This window comes from Paramisgurnus dabryanus, chromosome 18, assembly GCF_030506205.2.
Source record: "Paramisgurnus dabryanus chromosome 18, PD_genome_1.1, whole genome shotgun sequence".
In the NCBI taxonomy this organism is placed as follows: Eukaryota; Metazoa; Chordata; class Actinopteri; order Cypriniformes; family Cobitidae; genus Paramisgurnus; species Paramisgurnus dabryanus.
Genome location: NC_133354.1, coordinates 31837145 through 31857887, shown reverse-complemented (window position 1 = coordinate 31857887; position 20743 = coordinate 31837145). Strand labels below are relative to the sequence as shown.

General features: G+C 37.7%; 1 protein-coding gene across 1 annotated transcript in view; it reads right to left on the bottom strand.

Annotated features, from left to right (window-relative positions):
* Nucleotides 1-20743, bottom strand: part of LOC135776752 (organic cation/carnitine transporter 2-like) — a 147758-nt gene that overhangs the window by 100922 nt on the left and 26093 nt on the right. The window contains exons 3-4 of the mRNA XM_065287654.1: nt 12204-12358; nt 11427-11598 (exon numbers count right to left, since the gene is read on the bottom strand). Coding sequence (XP_065143726.1) covers nt 11427-11598; nt 12204-12358 — 327 coding nt within the window. The remainder of the gene's footprint in view (nt 1-11426; nt 11599-12203; nt 12359-20743) is intronic.

The window sequence follows — 20743 nt, the reverse complement described above, 5'->3', positions numbered from 1 at the left end:
AACTATGGCACTACAAGGTAGGCAAAAAATTAAATCTAATTAATTCTAAATAATTGAAATTACTACAAATAGTAGTTTATTATTATTTATAAAACAATAACTGGTGTATCTTTAGATAACAGCTACATCTCTTTCACAACTACAATCAACAACAGAAAATTCATAATACCTCAAGGTAACTATTAACATAAAACCTAGCAACATAAATACAAATTATTCAATCTTCAAACAACAATATAACTTGTTTTTTTTCTATTGCAGGTCTTCAAGTTTGCATTCTAACGGATTCAATGTGTCGAGATATTAACAACTTTTTGAAACCAGCTCGCTGCTATGTTCACCCTGGGACCACTCTTCAACGATCAACAAGTCAACACGTGAGGCATTTTCACGGTCTTCGCGAAAAAACTCTTTTACTAATCCACATAGGGACCAATGACATCGCAAATGGAGCAACACCAACTGTCTTCCTACAAAGAATGCAAACACTCTTAAAAACAATATCAGAAGTAAATCAACAAGTCATCTATTTTGCAGTCAGCGCTATATTACCACGGATGACAGACGACGGCGCTACAAAATCTACAATCAAACAATGCAACAACATGATGAAACATTGGGCTTCACAAACCAACAACATCGTGTTTCTAAATCCCTCTAAACTTTTTCTCAGAAACGGAAAAATTGTGAGATGTTTCTACAGACACGATGGCCTACACTTGAATCAAGAAGGAAAAACAAAACTTTTCGCATACTTTCAACATTTCCTTTGGAATTTTTGCCACTTCAAAGCTTTGCCACACCTTTCTTAAACACATTACCCGATCCTAAACGTTCACAGATGTATTTTCATAATTCCTGCATAAACAATTAAGTACTCAGTCAAAGTTTACATTTTCATAATAAACCTGTAACATGCTTATCTGTAATAGTTTTAAAACAAATATAGTACTATTTCATTTTAAATGTATTGCTGCATATCACTTGTATATCACATTTATTAAAAACTCTTTACAACCTTACTAACTACAACACTTAAATTACTTCCACAATGTCACATTAGTCTGTTTTCCTATATTATCCAGCTCTTATCACTATTGATATACACTATGTTATATCAGTGAACATACAATTTTTTAATGCATCAAAGTTTACTTTTACACTCATGTCAATTGCAAAAATACTATAATACACATCATATATTGTAGTCAATACCTTTACAAAAATGTTTTTAAAACTACCATTAAAATCCATCTGCTATTTTGCTATCATTGATATATATGGATGGATATATTAGGCACAGCCTTACTGTGACCCTATCTAAATGAATCAAAGGTTTCAATAAAAATAAAAACATTAAGCTCTCGTCTAGCAAATCCAATGCTCTAAATAGTCAATAAACATCTAAAATGATTTATTTGTACGTTTTCTGAGACGTAAACCGTCATAAATAATCTATTCTAATGCAAACACGGGTCTTCATACGCGTATTTTTTATTCCCTTTTAAAGCATGCAGAAATGTAAATATAAATTTCAATACTTGCTTGATGTTAAAATGGTTATTAAAAGAGATTAATTTCGGGACCTAATTAATGTTTAAAGAGTTATTAAGAGCGACAAGCCTCAAAGGCGATCTTCCACGTGCACACAGAGGCGCAAGTACCCGACTCCGATATGTAGACATCTACACAAAATTACAATTTTAAAAATATCTGTTTGACAAGTATTCATGCAAATGGAACCAATAATCTGTTATATCTGACGTGAATGTTTGGTTAACTGTAAAGCGGGTAGAATGTATTATAGTGGTCAAAATATCTGATGCATTAAAGTAGATCTTAAAGTTGTCTGTCTCAATATCAATACAAAAAAAAGAAAAAAGTTTAACATATATTTAAATTGTTTTTGACTTTGTGTGTGCTAAATCAATTTATTAAATCTATTATTTTAAGGTATGGATGTGGAAATTTAATGGTAATTTGTAATTTTTCACAAAATTACCTTTGCTGACACTGGCCACTTCAATCAAGTTGAAGATTCAATGCTTTGTTTCAAAGAGTCATGCATTGTTTGGAACATTTTTTATAAAGAATGCAAAAATATAAAACACTCACTTACTCATTCTAACATAATTTGTCAGCACAGCTAACAAATGATGCAGCAGCAAACATCTATATTTGTCCACACCATTGTTGATTAAAGTATATATATATACATATACTTTAATCATAGATGTTTGCTGCTGCATCATTTGTGAGCTGTGCTGACAAATTATGTTAGAATGAGTAAGTGAGTGTTTTATATTTTGCATTCTTTAATAAAAAATCCTCAAAACAATGCATGACTTGTTTAATATATATATATATATATATATATATATATATATATATATATATATATATATATATATATATATATATATATATATATATATATATATATATATATATATATAAAGTTCAAGAGACTTTTCATTTGTTTTGCTGTTCTACATGCGTGGTAACAGTACTACACTGACAAAAATAATACGCAGGATTTACTAAAAAATAATAATATATAGTGCACAATCTTTGCACCAACATTTTAAAGTAAGTTTTACATGGAATTCTAAGCAGTTTAAGCAGTTCAATTTTTAAAGTAAGTTCTACATGGAATTTTTAGCAGTTTAAGCTTAAAAAAATTTAAGCAATTGCTTAAAATTCCATGTGAAACTTGCTTAAAATAGGGACACAAAAATTATGCACTATATTTTTAAGTAAATTGAGCTAATTATTTTTAACACTGTAAAATGATTTTAATTCTCAGCAAATATAGCTTAAAAATATAAGCATATTTTACTAATAAATTTAAGTAAAAATAGATTCCTGTCCTTAGCAAATATAGCTAAAATAAATGTAAAGATTTTGCACATTAATTTAAGTTTTGCACAATACATGAATTATGGCTTTAATCATTACTAAATATACTGAGCTTTTGGTTTACTTATAAAAATTGTTAACACTATAAACAATTTAAGCAAAGTCAAGAGTCACGTGATGCAGATCGGGAGCCTGCGCAGCAGCCATTTTAAACGGTGGTGTTACTGTTAAGACCTCTTCAGGAATTAAGGTAAATAAAATTACATTCTACATTTAAATGTTACCAAAAATAAGTACATATTTCTTTTATAAAATGACGTTTAATACAGATTTCTTGTGTTTGAAATTGAAATTAAAGTTAGTTGGCTAGTTTCCGGGATATCGAACGTTATATGGTCCAGGGGTTTCGTGACAAGAACTTTACTTTTTAAAGATTAACATTAAATAAATGTGTTTTGCAACTTTAATTTCCGCACAAAAACAGGATTTTAACTATATTTGTTGTCAGACACCATAGGACACCCTTGAGAACGTTTGTCCTTAAGTTGGTTATCCGATTATCATAACACTAATACTAAGAGTAATTTGTTTTTAAAACAATAACTAACATTGCTCATTTGTGTAAGTTACATACAAGAAACAAATAAAAATTAGCCCTGAAGGGTCTGTTTTAATACATGGTGTGGGTACAACCCATAAAAAAAAGAGGTACAACCCCATATCAGCCTTAAATGATGACTTAAAAGTGATCTGACAAACACCCGAACACCTGATATTTTCTACCAAATCAATTGTCAACACATTCTCTATGGTTAGGGCGTTTTCAATCAGAGACCCACTCAAACACGTAAAACATTTATGTACATAACATTTTTACATTTATTGAGTGTCGCTGCATTTGGTCTAAAACACTAAATTGTTGCAGTACAAAATGAAATCAATAGATGGCGTGAGTGAGCTAACTGGTGAGAAATGAGCACGTGCTCTAAATGTCACGTGTTAAAGAAAGAATGGACATTAAATATATCAGACAATAACAGTAAGTGTTTTGTAAAGAAAGTATTGGCATTTTAAAGGCTCAACCTCATAATTGTTTTCATCATCCAGTAGTATATTTATCTAATGTTAGCAATGTTATCATCAAAGATGATTTGATAATTCCAAATGTCTCACAGTGGAGATGGTCACTATTATAATATATGAAATTGAAAAGAGAAAGTATTGTTTTTTTCCAGGATTGATTATCATATCATGGTTAAACTATGGTTGTTATGGTGAGACAGTGGTAACATTGAGGTTGCAGTGCTTTCCTTCAAAATAACTATGCAGCTAATCAAAAACCATATTTACTGCCTTTAGAAAAGCAATAAAAGAAATAAGCAGCATTCATTTCAGGCTATTAGTGCAACCACAATGTTATATATGTATCTTTATAAATCAGATTTAATTTTTATGTAACTTTAATGTCTTTAATTTGTCACCAGAGGGGCCGCACCAGATGACACTCCATTTGAGGCAGAAATAATTCTGGAATGGTGTTCAGGTTCTGTCAGGATTATCCAGTCTCACCAAATCGTGCATTTCCTTGTTTGGCCTAATATATTGTCTTGATCTTAAGACTTAGGTACACTTTTAAAATCTTTAAAAAATACTGCTGCACTTAGACAGTGCAAGACTGTCTCAGAAGATTTTAACATTAAAAAATAAAATGTTGAGTTAAACTTCTAAACACATTCATACACCACAATGAGACACAGGTATACAACAAAAATATAGTAGCACGTTAATTAATGTTATTATTACAACATTTACTTGTTGTTTATTTATTTTCAAATGAATGTCTTGCCCAGTTAGCAACATAACATGGCATACAACAATAGACATTACATGCTGATCCATGTTATTGTTATGAAGGGCTCTTGACGTGCTTAGATTAACCTTAAAGTCGGCACACACATCAGAGTTGTCGGCTGTTCAGAGTGGACAAATAGGTCAGACAAAGGCGAGTCTCTTTAGTGGCTCACTAGCGCCCCCGTTTGTCTAAAATGTGGGGTTTGTCTTTTACCTACAGTCCCCAAATGGCTCAGTAACAACATTAAATAGCCCACTGATGTTTACCCACTTGATGCCCTTGCCCACCGTACATCGTTTTCTCGGACGCATCGTGTAGCGGTAAAAAAACGTGCGAGGGCCCGCCATTGCTGCTTGCAGCTATATTTATTATTATTATTTTTTTTTTTTTTTTTTTTTTTTTTTTTAACACTTTTGGACTTTTTGGGGGCCTTAACATACTCGAAAACTCTTGAAAATTGGCACAGACGTCAGAGTCGTCCGTCATCGCAGAAATCCAAAGGCTGGAACACGGGCGTGGCACGGGGGCTCTATAGCGCCCCCTGTAATGCAAAAAAAAACTTTGATGCACAGATCGGACAAAAATGAGCGCACATGTACGAGAATTGGTACGCATATAGATCTCATCGACCCGAACAACTTTCGCCCTCTAACATTTAAGCTCCGCCCAACAGGAAGTCGGCTATTTTGGATTGTTTAAACAATGCATGCGTTGAACTTTTAAATACTCCTCCTAGTGGATTCATGGGATTGACACCAAATGTGGTGATCATGATGCCGGGACATTGTACTGTTTAAATTGCGAAGGGATTTTTGATATCTCGAACGGTTCTGTCATGGCGAGGCGAGGAATTTATGGCGAATTCAGAGAAACAGGAAGTGTCTAATATCTAAGGCAAAAAATATCTTATTGTGATGCCATGCGGGGTTTTTGTTCATCTGAAGATTCCGATCGCATTGATGTGCCTATTGTGACTCCCGGGTATAGCGCCACCACCAGGCGCCAGGAAGTGCGTCAGTCACAAAGCTGGATTTTTTTTGACAGTTCCATGTTATGTTCTTTTAAATACTCCTTCTAGAAAAATCATGCAATTGACACCAAAAGTGGTCAACATGAAGCCGAGAGATTGTAGATGATAAATTGCGAAGGGATTTTTGATATCTCAAACGCTGTTCCCATGGCAACGCGTCAAATTTTACTTTCATTTTAAAGGCATATTTAAGCCTTTCAGTTGACGCCGATGTTCCTTTAAATACTCCATCTAGGATATTCATGCGATTGACACCAAAAGTGGTCAACATGATGCTGAGGCATAGTAGATGATAAATTGCAAAGGGATTTTTGATATCTCAAACGCTGTTCCCATGGCAACGCGTCAAATTATACTTTCATTTTAAAGGCATATTTAAGCCTTTCAGTTGACGCCAATGTTCCTTTAAATACTCCTTCTAGGATATACATGCGATTGACACTAAAAGTGGTCAACATGATGCCAAGACATTGTAGATTATAAATTGCGAAGGGATTTTTGATATCTCGAACGCTGTTCCCATGGCAACCTGTCAAACTTTACTTTCATTTTTAAGGCATATTTAAACCTTACAGCTGCATGCGGTAAACTTTTAAATACTCCTCCTGGGGAAATAATGTGATTGACTCCAGAAGTGGTCAACATAATGCTGAGACATTGTAGATGATAAATTGCAAAGGGATTTTTGATATCTCGAACGCTGTTCCCATGGCAACGTGTCAAACTTTACTTTCATTTTAAAGGCATATTTAAGCCTTTCAGTTGCATCAATGTTCCTTTAAATACTCCTTCTAGAATAATCATGCAATTGACACCAAAAGTGGTCACCATGATGCTGAGGCATAGTAGATGATAAATTGCAAAGGGATTTTTGATATCTCGAACGCTGTTCCCATGGCAACGCCGCAAACTTTACTTTTATTTCAGGCATATTTAAGGCTCTTGACGTGCTTAGATTAACCTTAAAGTTGGCACACACATCAGAGTTGTCGGCTGTTAAGTGTGCACAAAAAGGTCAGACATAGGCGTGTCTCTTAAGTGGCTCACTAGTGCCCCCGTTTGTCTAAAATGTGGGGTTTCTTTTACCTACAGTCCCCAAATGGGTCAGTAACAACATTAAATAGCCCACTGATATTTACCCACTTGATGCCCTTGCCCACCGTGCATCGTTTTCTCGGACGCACCGTGTAGCGGTAAAAAAACGTGCGAGGGCCCGCCATTGCTGCTTGCAGCTATATTTATTATTTTTTTTTTTTTTATTTTTTATTTTTTTTTTTTTAACACTTTTGGCCCTTTTGGGTGCCTAAACATACTCGAAAACTCTTGCAATTTGGCACACACGTCAAAGTCGTCCGTCATTGCGACCTGGCAAAGGCTGGAACACGGGCGTGGCACGGGGGCTCTGTAGCGCCCCCTGTAATGCAAAAACAAACATTGTTGCGCAGATCGGGCAAACATGTACGCACATGTACGAGAGTTGGTACGCATATAGATCTCATCGACCCGAACAACTTTCGCCCTCTAACATTTAAGCTCCGCCCAACAGGAAGTCGGCTATTTTGGATTGTTTAAAAAATGCAAGCGTTGAACTTTTAAATACTCCTCCTAGAGGATGCATGCGATTGACACCAAACGTGGTGAACATGATGTCGAGACATTGGACTTGCTAAATTGCGAAGGGATTTTTGATATCTCGAACGGTGTTGCCATGGCGAGGCGACGAATTTATGGCGACATCAGAGAAACAGGAAGTGTCTAATATCAAAGGCAAAAAATGTCTTATTGTGATGACACGCGGTGTGTTTGTTCGTCTGAAGATTCCGATCGCATCGATGTGCCTATTGTGACTCCCGGGTATAGCGCCACCACCAGGCGCCAGGAAGTGTGTCAGTCACAAAGGTGGATTTTTTTTGACAGTTCCATGCGATGTTCTTTTAAATACTCCTCCTACAATGTTTATGCGATTGACACCAAAAGTGGTCAACATGATGCCAAGACATTGTAGATGATAAATTGCGAAGGGATTTTTGATATCTCGAACGATGTTCCCATGGCAACCTGTCAAACTTTACTTTCATTTTTAAGGCATATTTAAACCTTACAGCTGCATGTGGTAAACTTTTAAATACTCCTCCTGGGGAAATAATGTGATTGACTCCAGAAGTGATCAACATAATGCAGAGACATTGTAGATGATAAATTGTGAAGGGATTTTTGATATCTCAAACGCTGTTCCCATGGCAACGCGTCAAACTTTACTTTCATTTTAAAGGCTTATTTAAAATATTCATGAGATTGACACCAGAAGTGGTCAACATGATGTCGAGACATTGTAGATGATAAATTGCGAAGGGATTTTTGATATCTCGAACGCTGTTCCCATGACAACGCGTCAAATTTTACTTTCATTTTAAAGGTTTAATTAAGCCTTTAAGTTCACGCCGATGTTCTTTTAAATACTCCTTCTAGAATATTCATGCGATTGACACCAGAAGTGGTCAACATGATGCCAAGACATTGTAGATGATAAATTGTGAAGGGATTTTTGATATCTCGAACGCTGTTCCCATGGCAACGCGTCAAACTTTACTTTCATTTTAAAGGCTTATTTAAGCCTTTAAGTTCACGCCAATGTTCCTTTAAATACTCCTTCTAGAATAATCATGCAATTGACACCAAAAGTGGTCACCATGATGCAGAGACATTGTAGATGATAAATTGCGAAGGGATTTTTGATATCTCAAACGCTGTTTTCATGGCAACGCGTCAAAGTTTACTTTCATTTTAAAGGCATTTTTAAGCCTTTCAGTTGACGCCAATGTTCCTTTAAATACTCCTTCTAGAATAATCATGCAATTGACACCAAAAGTGGTCACCATGATGCAGAGACATTGTAGATGATAAATTGCGAAGGGATTTTTGATATCTCGAACGCTGTTCCCATGGCAACCTGTCAAACTTTACTTTCATTTTAAAGGCATATTTAAGCCTTACAGTTCCATGCGATGTTCTTTTAAATACTCCTTCTAGGATTTTCATGCGATTGACACAACAAGTGGTCAACATGATGCAGAGACATTGTAGATGATAAATTGCGAAGGGATTTTTGATATCTCGAACGCTGTTCCCATGGCAACGCGTCAAACTTTACTTTCATTTTAAAGGCATTTTTAAGCCTTTCAGTTGACGCCAATGTTCCTTTAAATACTCCTTCTAGAATAATCATGCAATTGACACCAAAAGTGGTCACCATGATGCTGAGACATTGTAGATGATAAATTGCGAAGGGATTTTTGATATCTCAAACGCTGTTTTCATGGCAACGCGTCAAAGTTTACTTTCATTTTAAAGGCATTTTTAAGCCTTTCAGTTGACGCCAATGTTCCTTTAAATACTCCTTCTAGAATATTCATGCGATTGACACCAGAAGTGGTCAACATGATGCTGAGGCATTGTAGATGATAAATTGCGAAGGGATTTTTGATATCTCAAACGCTGTTCCCATGGCAACGCGTCAAACTTTACTTTCATTTTAAAGGCTTATTTAAGCCTTTAAGTTCACACCGATGTTCTTTTAAATACTCCTTCTAGGATTTTCATGCGATTGACACAAGAAGTGGTCAACATGATGCAGAGACATTGTAGATGATAAATTGCGATGGGATTTTTGATATCTCGAACGCTGTTTTCATGGCAACGCGTCAAACTTTACTTTCATTTTTAAGGCATATTTAAGCCTTTCAGTTGACGCCGATGTTCTTTTAAATACTCCTTCTAGAATATTCATGCGATTGACACCAGAAGTGGTCAGCATGATGCTGAGGCATTGTAGATGATAAATTGCGAAGGGATTTTTGATATCTCAAACGCTGTTCCCATGGCAACGCGTCAAACTTTACTTTCATTTTAAAGGCTTATTTAAGCCTTTCAGTTGACGCCGATGTTCTTTTAAATACTCCTTCTAGAATATTCATGAGATTGACACCAGAAGTGGTCAACATGATGCCGAGACATAGTAGATGATAAATTGCGAAGGGATTTTTGATATCTCGAACGCTGTTCCCATGGCAACGCGCCAAACTTTACATTTATTTCAGGCATATTTAGGACTCTTGGCGTGCTTAGATTAACCTAAAAGTCGGCACACACATCAGAGTTGTCGGCTGTTAAGTGTGCACAAACAGGTCAGACATAGGCGTGTCTCTTAAGTGGCTCACTAGTGCCCCCGTTTGTCTAAAATGTGGGGTTTCATTTACCTACAGTCCCCAAATGGCTCAGTAACAACAATAAATAGCCCACTGATATTTACCCACTTGATGCCCTTGCCCACCGTGCATCGTTTTCTCGGACGCACCGTGTAGCGGTAAAAAAACGTGCGAGGGCCCGCCATTGCTGCTTGCAGCTATATTTATTGTTGAATTTATAACTATCACCTGATTAATCAGAGAAGTCATTGTTAAGATGAAAAGAAGCTTAACAGTAAATGCAGTGAACATTATGAGTAAGCACTGCAAATAATGTAATCAAGTTGGCCTTCCTACAACTGCAAACAACTTTATGTTTATGAGAGAATAACACCATGTGTACAGCATGTGCATTTCCTCTGTAGATGCAGCAAATTAATGCTTCGTGTGTATAAACTTTACTATTCAAATGAATCTTTCTGCTAAATCTCCAATATTTACTATGAACAACAGTTCTTATGTCTAATGTGTTATCAAGCAATATTTGGAATTGGCAGCCTAGGCTGGGTCAGGAGGTCTTTCTGTGTGGAGCTTGCATGTTCTCTTTGTGTCAGTGTTAGGGTTCTGTTTGTCTTTTATTTTTGAAGTTCTTGTTTATCATGTTTGTCTCTTGTTTCCAATTTACCTCATGTGTAATATTTTGATTGGTTCCCCTTCCTTATGTTTCATGTTCTGGTTCTTATTGTCCAGCTTTAAATTTTTTATGCATTTGGCCTAAACTAGGCAAGTGTTTACACAATCGTCACTTATTTATTTCGATTTGTAATGCACTTGTGAAACTGTGATATCAGTTCTTGCCATTTTGTTTTAATAACATAAAAATGCTTGGTGGCTATACCAAAGAGGAGTCAAAAGAAAAGATCAAACATCAACTTAAAGCAGTTTGGACATTAAGGGGAACATTTTTTTCAGCATTTTATTGTTACCATAGTTACAACCATAGACTTCATATACCCACCACCTCAGTTTTAAATGAATGGCTCTTTGGAATGACATTAAGTGGGACCTAGGCTGTTACAGTATGTTTAATTGCAGTTTTTTTTTTCACATGTGCAGTTTGTTGTTCATATTAAGCTGCAACTCATTTCACATTTACTTTTTCAAATGAAATAAAATTCATATAATAATTTCTGAACATAGCATTGCATTTGTGTTTAAAAAATTAGCTTTTGACTTAAAACAGTTGCATATTAAACTTAAATTTAGCTTATCCTTCCTATTTTGTTGTTTTTTTGGGGGGCGTGTTAGAGTCGGATTCTGTTAGGTGGTCCTCAGAAAAAAATTGGTAGATAAAGTGGTCCTTGGGCTGAAAAAGTTTGAGAAACACTGGTATAGATCAACTTGTGTACAGATATCCGGTTTACGCCATAAATATACCCACAGATGCTGGAATGGTATTAAAAAGTTAATAAATAAATAGTGACCACTGGCTTACACCTACCACCAAAGGGGTATGTAGAAGAAACCAGGAATGGTAAGAACAATAAGTAGCATTCTCCAGTCTCGTAGGAAGTATGCAGTCAATGGGAGTATCATATACCCAACTGAGAAGAAAACGCACACACCAAGAGTGGAGAAGATGTCCCGAACTGATCCACTCAATATCTCCATTCCTGTAGGAAAAACAAACTGTAAAAAATATATAAACTTCAAGGAAAGGTTCACCCAAAAATAAAAGTTCTCTCATCATTTACTCACCCTCAGATCAAATGAGTTTTAATGTTACCAACATGCTCCCATATTTTGGGTGGTGCTTTGTGCTTGAAATATTAATAGGTTTGAAAAAGGTAGGTTTGCAGTTGTTGCACTTTTATGATGCCTGTATGTGCATTTTTGAGAAATTTGGGTCCTGCTAATTGCATTGTATGAGCCTGAAGCAATTGGATTTATTTCTATAAATATTTGTTTAGTCAAAGAGAAGTCCTCTGAGATGGTGTAAGAGTCAGTAAATGATGATGAATTTCTTTTTGGGTGAACTATTCTTTCAGCATTCAGAAGTTTTGAAAGTTTTAAACAGCAATATGTAATATAGAAGTGTTTTTTGTAACCTCATGTCAATTGTTAAATGTACATGTATAATATATTTTTAAACAATTGTACTCAAACTCAAGCATAGTTTCACTAAAACCTAACACAACAATTTAAAGATCAGTTTTAGGTACATTTAATACTAATATGACACATACACTTTAAATCACAGTATATCAAATGCATGTACCCAAAACAAATGCTGACACATAGTTAGATATTTGTCCCATTCCAACGATGAAAAACAACAAACAGAAGATCAACCAAGATGGTGAGAAGACTTGAATTAGGGTAAATGCTGTCTGAATCCCCATGGTAACAAAGAACACAATTTTCCTGCCAAACCTGAAAACCAAGAGCAAAACTCTTATGAAATGGCAACAAAAATTAAAGATTTTTTTTTCAATAAACAATGATGTACAGCAGATATAAAGTCTACACATGCTTGAATGGCAGGTTTTTACAGGACCGGTTCTAGATATTTGGAGGGCCTAGGCAAAATTTATGTTGGGGGCCCCTAACACCCCTCTAATTTTCAGAATAATCTAAGAAATTGTTTTTTTTTTCTGTAAGAAATCATTTAAGCACTACAGTGATTAAACATGTTTTTCCCAAATACTTTTCTTTTTTATCAAGTTAACAAATTGATTACATTTATGTTAAAATTTAATAAGAAATTATGCAAAATCACAAGGCAGATCAAATTTGTTGTTGTTGTGGATGCAGTAATTTATGTAAAACACCTCCTTTTTGGGATAACCCAGGATAAAAGTTTTGCTTTCTCCAAAGAGTAAAATGAAAAAAGACAACACTACATTACAAAAACCCTAACTGTAAAAAACTACAGACTCCTAGAAAACTTTTTTTATTTTAGCTGGGTATGAAGAGGAATTCCCCTTTTACTGAACCAATATACAGTATAAAGTTATTTATTAGACTTTGGATATATTCATATAATACCTTTTTATAACTTCAATACCCATACAAATCAGCTGCCATTTTTCCCAATAAATATGCATCATGTTTTCATGATTTGAAAACTAAAATAAAATGTAGAGGACTTACAAGATATACAGACAGTTTATTTTTGGTAGTGGCAGTTTTATTTGCTGTTTGACTTAAAATACAAACTTTTTTTACCTTGACTATTTTGATAGTCAGCTCACCTTGCAATGCTAGCACATGCATTCAAAGTTTCTAAACAGAGTCAGCAGCGCTCAAGTTTGATCTGCCCTGAAATTATGTTGATACACAGAAAAAAGCTACGTTTATTTTTAAAACACAATATTGCAAAATAACTGTGCTGAACTGTCTTTGCATGCCGCTTTTGCTAAGCAGGAAACAAAGGAAATGGACTTAGTTGCAGAACCTTTAGTAGCATGCAATCTTTGTGGGAAAGAGTCAATAATTTGCGCATATCTTGACTTCCTTGCAAAAACTTTTTCAATTAAGTTGGTCATCAGATGAACACAGCCATCTTCCAGTCACACCACAGATCTGTACTCTGGCTGGGCCATTCCAAAACCTCTTATTTTGGTGGAGCCAAAGGTCTTTGTGCTTCAGGTGTGCTTCGAGTGTTGTCATGCTTAAAGGTTAAATTTCTCTTCATCCTTAGCATTTTGGAATGGCACCTTAAGGCGTGGGTCTTCAGCCCTGTTCCTGGAGGGAACATGTCCTGTAGATTTTAGTTCCAACAAACCTGAACCTGCTAATCAAGTTTTTCAGGGCTACCTACACTCTCAGAAATAAAGGTACAAAAGTTGTCACTGGGACAGTACCCTTTCAAAATGCTACACCTTTGTACCCAAAGAGTGCATATTAGTACTTCAAAGATACATACCTAAATGGTACATATTAGGACCTACTTCCCCAGTGATAGCTTTGTACCTTTATTTTTGACAGTGTAGGTAGCCCTGAAAAACTTGATTAGCAGGTTTGTTGGAACTAAAATCTACAGGACAGGTGACCTCCAGGAACAATGTTAGAGACCCATGCCTTAAGGTTTTTGGGACAAAACTGACTGAAGTGTAAATGACGTAAAGAACAATGTATGGTATACCATACTTGGAATGTGAGCTTTGCATTTAACCCATTCAGTGAGTATTGAACACACTCATACACCAGGGGCAGTGGGAAGCTATCACTGCAACGCCCAGGAGGAATGGGGGACAGATGCCTTGCTCAAGGGCACCTCAGTTGCAACCTGCCGTGTGTGAGACTTAAACCAGCAATTCTTGGTTTACGAGCCAGACTCTCTAACCGTTGACTCTCTCTAACTTTCCGTGAGATCAGTCTGATTAGGTGAGATGTAAACAGAGCGGAATGTTTTATGATAAACAGCATTAAACGATAATGCAAACTAATTACCTTCATGTGAATTTTCTCATTAATTACGTAAAGAAAATGTTTTACATAAGTGACATTGTTACCGTCAAGTGAAGTCAAAGAATAATAGATGTGTTTATAGCATATTACGCGGAAGATATAAAGTATAAATGTATGTAATAAAATAATTCAGGAAAGAGCAGAACTGCCATTTCAAATTATGAAATGACTCGGTTGTCTGTGCTAATGTACAATTTTATAAATCTTAAAGCTACTAAAGGTTTCTAATCAAAAGCAGTGAATATTTGTTCTTTTCCTTTTGGAAAGAGATTTAGTGCATAAATTCCATTAGTTCCCTTTTGTTTAGACTTAATATAATAATAATTTTGGGGGAAATGGCAGTGATGTAAAAGAATACAATTTTGTAAAATTTTTAGATAGTGACAATATTAAACTGCAGGACACCCCCCCCCAGGAAGAACACCTGACCACACCATTTCTCTTGAAAGGTGCGAAGCCCTATTGTTTTTGCTCGGATTTTTTTTAACAGTTTTGGGCACTTTGGGTGCCTTAATATACTCGAAAACTCTTGAAATTTGGCACAGACGTCAGAGTTGTCTGTCATTGCGAACGGGCAAAGGCTGGAACATGGGCGTGGCAAAGGGGCTCTGTAGCGCCCCCTGTAATGCAAAAAAAAAACATTGGTGCACAGATCGGACAAACATGTACCCACATGTACGGGAGTTGGTACGCATATAGATCTCATCGACCCGAACAACTTTCGCCCTCTAACATTTAAGCTCCGCCCAACAGGAAGTCGGCTATTTTGGATTGTTTAAAAAATGCATGCGTTGAACTTTTAAATACTCCTTCTAGGGGATTCATGCGAATGACACCAAACGTGGTGATCATGATGTCGAGACATTGTACTTGCTAAATTGCGAAGGGATTTTTGATATCTCGAACGGTTCTGCTATGGCGAGGCGACAAAGTTGTGGCGAAATCAGAGAAACAGGAAGTGTTTAATATCTAAGGTAAAAAATGTCTTATTGTGATGCCATGCGGGGTGTTTGTTCGTCTGAAGATTCCGATCACATCGATGTGCCTATTGTGACTCCCGGGTATAGCGCCACCACCAGGCGCCAGGAAGTGTGTCAGTCATGAACTTTTAAATACTACTCCTAGGTAATTCATACGATTGACACCAAATGTGGTGAACATGATGATGAGACATTGGACTTGCTAAATTGCGAAGGGATTTTTGATATCTCAAACGGTGTTGCCATGACGAGGCGACAAATTTATGGCGAATTCAATGAAACAGGAAGTGTCTAATATCTAAGGCAAAAAATGTCTTATTGTGATGAAACGCAGTGTGTATGTTCGGCCAAGGATTCCGATCGCATCGATGTGCCTATTTTGAGTCTCGGGTATAGCGCCACCACCAGGCGCCAGGAAGCCTGTCAGTCACAAAGGTGGATTTTTTTGACAGTTCCATCCGATGTTCTTTTAAATACTCCTTCTAGGATATTCATGCGATTGACACCAAAAGTGGTCAACATGATGCCGAGACATGGTAGATGATAAATTGCGAAGGGATTTTTGATATCTCAAACGCTGTTCCCATGGCAACGCGTCAAACTTTTTACTTTCATTTTAAAGGCTTATTTAATCCTGACAGTTGCATGCGATGTTCTTTTAAATACTCCTTCTAGGGAAATAATGCGATTCACACCAGAAGTTGTCAACATGATGCTGAGACATTGTAGATGATAAATTGCGAAGGAATTTTGGACATCTCAAACGCTGTTCCCATGGCAACGCGTGAAACTTTTCTTTTATTTCAGGTATATTTAAGGCTCTTGGTGTGCTTAGATTGACTTCAAATTTGGCACACACATCAGATTTGTTGGCTGTTAATTGTTGACAAAAACGTCAGTTAACGGTCTATTTAGTGGCTCACTAGCGCCCCCGTTTGTCTAAAATGTGGGGTTTCTTTTACCTACAGTACCTAAATGGGTCAGTAGCAGCATGATATTTACCCACTTGATGCACTTGCCCACCGTGCATCGTTTTCTCGGAGGCACCGTGTAGCGGTAAACAAACGTGCGAGGGCCCGCCATTGCTGCTTGCAGCTATATTTATTATTATTATTATTATTTTTTACACTTTTGGACTTTTTGGGGGCCTTAACATACTCGAAAACATTGCAAAGCAAAAAAAAACATTGGTGCACAGATCGGACAAACATGTACGCACATGTACGAGACTTGGTACGCTTATGCTAAATTGCGAAGGAATTTTTGATATCTCAAACGCTGTTCCCATGGCAACGCCTCAAATTTTACTTTCATTTTAAAGGCTTATTTAAACCTGACAGTTGCATGCGATGTTCTTTTAAATACTCCTTCTAGGATATTCATGCGGTTGACTCCAGAAGTTGTCAACATGATGCCGAGACATTGTAGATGATAAATTGCCAAGGGATTTTTGATATCTCGAACGCTGTTCCCATGGCAACGCTGCAAACTTTACTTTTATTTCAGGCATATTTAGGACTCTTGACGTGCTTAGATTAACCTTAAAGTTGGCACACACATCAGAGTTGTCGGCTGTTAAGTGTGCACAAAAAGGTCAGATAAAGGCGTGTCTATTAAGTGGCTCACTAGTGCCCCCGTTTGTCTAAAATGTGGGTTTTCTTTTAGCTACAGTCCCCAAATGGCTCAGTAACAACATTAAATAGCCCACTGATATTTACCCACTTGATGCCCTTGCCCACCATGCATCGTTTTCTCGGATGCACCGTGTAGCGGTAAAAAAACGTGCGAGGGCCCGCCATTGCTGCTTGCAGCTATATTTATTATTATTTTTTTTTTTTACACTTTTGGACATTTTGGGGGCCTTAACATACTCGAAAACTCTTGAAATTTGGCACAGACGTCAGAGTCGTCCGTCATCGCAGAAATCCAAAGGCTGGAACACGGGCGTGGCACGGGGGCTCTATAGCGCCCCCTGTAATGCAAAAAAAACATTGGTGCACAGATCGGACAATCATGTGCGCAAATGTACGAGACTTGGTACGTTTATAGATCTCATCGACCCGAACAACTTTCGCCCTCTAACATTTAAGCTCCGTTTGTTTAAAAAATGCATGCGGTGAACTTTTATATACTCCTCCCAGGGGACTCATGGGATTGACACCAAACGTGGTGAACATGATGTCGAGACATTAGGCTTTTTAAATTGCGAAGGGATTTTTGATATCTCGAACGGTGTTGCCATGGCAAGGCGACAAATTTATGGCAAATTCAGAGAAACAGGAAGTGTCTAATATCTAAAGCAAAAAATGTTTTATAGGGATGAAACGCAGTGTGTATGTTCGGCCAAGGATTCCGATCGCAACGATGTGCCTATTGTGAGTCTCGGGTATAGCGCAACCAACAGGCACCAGGAAGTGTGGCAGTCACAAAAGGTGGATTTTTTGACAGTTGCATGTGGTGAACTTTTAAATACTCCTCCTAGGATTTTGATGCGATTGACACTAAAAGTGGTCAACATGATGCTGAGACATTGTAGATGATAAATTGCGAAGGGATTTTTGATATCTCGAACGTATTTCCCATGGCCACACGTCAAACTTTACTTTCATTTTCAGCCATATTTAAGCTCTTGGCATGCACTTTGGGTGCCTTAACACACTGGTTCTCAACTCCGTTCCTCGAGGCCCACTGCTCTGCACATTTTGTATGTCTCTCTTATCTGACACAATCAGTTCAGTTCATGAGATCTCTTCTAATGAGCCGATGATTTGAATCAGGTGTGTTAAATAAGGGAGACATACAAAATGTGCAGAGCAGTGGGCCTCCAGGAATAACGTTGAGAACCACTGCCTTAACATGCTCAAAAACAACGGAAATTTGGCACAGACTTCAAAGTTGTCGGCCATTAGGACCGGGCAAAGGCTGGAACACGGGCATGGCAGGGGAGCTCTGTAGCGCCCCCTGTAATGCAAAAACAAACAGTGGTGCACAGATCGAGCAAACATGTACGCACATGTACGAGAGTTGGTACGCATATAGATCTCATCGACCCAAACAACTTTCGCACTCAAACCATTTAGCTCCGCCCAACAGGAAGTCGATCATTTTGGATTGTTTATAAAATGCATGCGGTGAACTTTTAAATACTTCTCCTAGGGGATTCATGCGAATGACACCAAACGTGGTGAACATGATGCCGAGACATTGTACTTGCTAAATTGCGAAGGGATTTTTGATATCTCAAACGGTTCTGTCATGGCGAGGCGACAAATTTATGGCGAATTCAGAGAAACAGGAAGTGTCTAATATCTAAGACAAAAAATGTTTTATTGTGATGCCATGCGGGGTGTTTGATCGTCTGAAGATTCCGATCGCATTAATGTGCCTATTGTGACTCCCGGGTATAGCGCCACCACCAGGCACCAGGAAGTGTGTCAGTCACAAAGCTGGATTTTTTTGCAATTCCATGCTATGTTCTTTTAAATACTCCTTCTAGAATAATCATGCGATTGACTCCAGTAACAACATTAAATAGCCCACTGATATTTGTCCACTTGATGCCCATTGCCCACGTGCATCGTTTTCTCGGACGCACCGTGTAGCGGTAAAAAAACGTGCGAGGGGCCGCCATTGCTGCTTGCAGCTATATTTTGGGCCCGAGCACCGAGAAGCAGGCCAGAATGGCCTGCACCGAATGGTGCGAAGCCCTTTTGTTTTTGCTCAGATTATTATTTTTAGGGCCCGAGCACCGAGGAGCAGGCCAGAATGGCCTGCACCGAAAGGTATGAATCCCTATTGTTTTTGCTCGGATTTATTATTATTATTTTTTTTTTTCGTTTCGGGGCAATTTGGGGGCCTTAACATACTCAAAAACTCTTGACCCAAACAACTTTCGCCCTCAAACATTTTAGCTCCGCCCAACAGGAAGTCGGCTATTTTGGATTGTTTCAAAAATGCATGTGGTGAACTTTTAAATACTCCTCCTAGGGGTTTCGTGCGAATGACACCAAACATGGTGAACATGATGCCGAGACCTTGTAGATGATAAATTGCGAAGGGATTTTTGATATCTCGAACGGTTCTGCCATGGCATGGCGACAAAGTTGTGGCCAAATCAGAAAAACAGGAAGTGTCTAATATCTAAGGCAAAAAATGTCTTCTTGTGATTCCATGCGGGGTGTTTGTTCGTCTGAAGATTCCGATCGCATCGATGTGCCTATTGTGACTCCCGGGTATAGGGCCACCACCAGGCGCCAGGAAGTGTGTCAGTCACAAAGCTGGATTTTTTTGACAGTTCCATGCTATGTTCTTTTAAATACTCCTTCTAGAATATTCATGAGATTGACACCAGAAGTGGTCAACATGATGCCGAGACATTGTAGATGATAAATTGCGAAGGGATTTTTGATATCTCGAACGCTGTTCCCATGGCAACGCCCCAAACTTTACATTTATTTCAGGCATATTTAGGACTCTTGGCGTGCTTAGATTAACCTAAAAGTCGGCACACACATCAGAGTTGTCGGCTGTTAAGTGTGCACAAAAATGTCAGACATAGGCTTGTCTCTTAAGTGGCTTACTAGTGCCCCCGTTTGTCTAAAATGTGGGGTTTCTTTTAGCTACAGTGCCCAAATGGCTCAGTGATAACATTAAATAGCCCACTGATATTTACCCACTTGATGCCCTTGCCCACCGTGCATCGCTTTATCGGACGCACTGTGTAACGGTAAAAAAACCGTGCGAGGGCCCGCCATTGCTGCTTGCAGCTATATTTATTATTATTAGGGCCCGAGCACCGAGGAGCAGGCCAGAATGGCCTGCACCGAATGGTGCGAAGCCCTATTGTTTATGCTCGGATTTATTTATTTATTTATTATTATTTTTTTATTAGGGCCCGAGCACCGAGGAGCAGGCCAGAATGGCCTGCACCGAAAGGTGCGAAGCCCTATTGTTTTTGCTCGAATTTATTTATTTTTTTATTTTTTATTTTTTTTAACACTTTTGGACTTTTTGGGGGCCTTAACATACTCGAAAACTCTTGAAATTTGGCACAGACGTCAGAGTCGTCCGTCATCGCAGAAATCCAAAGGCTGGAACACGGGCGTGGCACAGGGGCTCTGTAGCGCCCCCTGTAATGCAAAAAAAACATTGATGCACAGATCGGGCAAAAATGTACGCACATGTACGGGACTTTGTACGCTGATAGATCTCATCGACCCGAACAACTTTCGCACTCTAACATTTAAGCTCCGCCCAACAGGAAGTCGGCTATTTTGTATTGTTTCAAAAATGCATGCAGTGAACTTTTAAATACTCCTCCTAGGGGATACATGCAAATGACACCAAACGTGGTGATCATGATGCC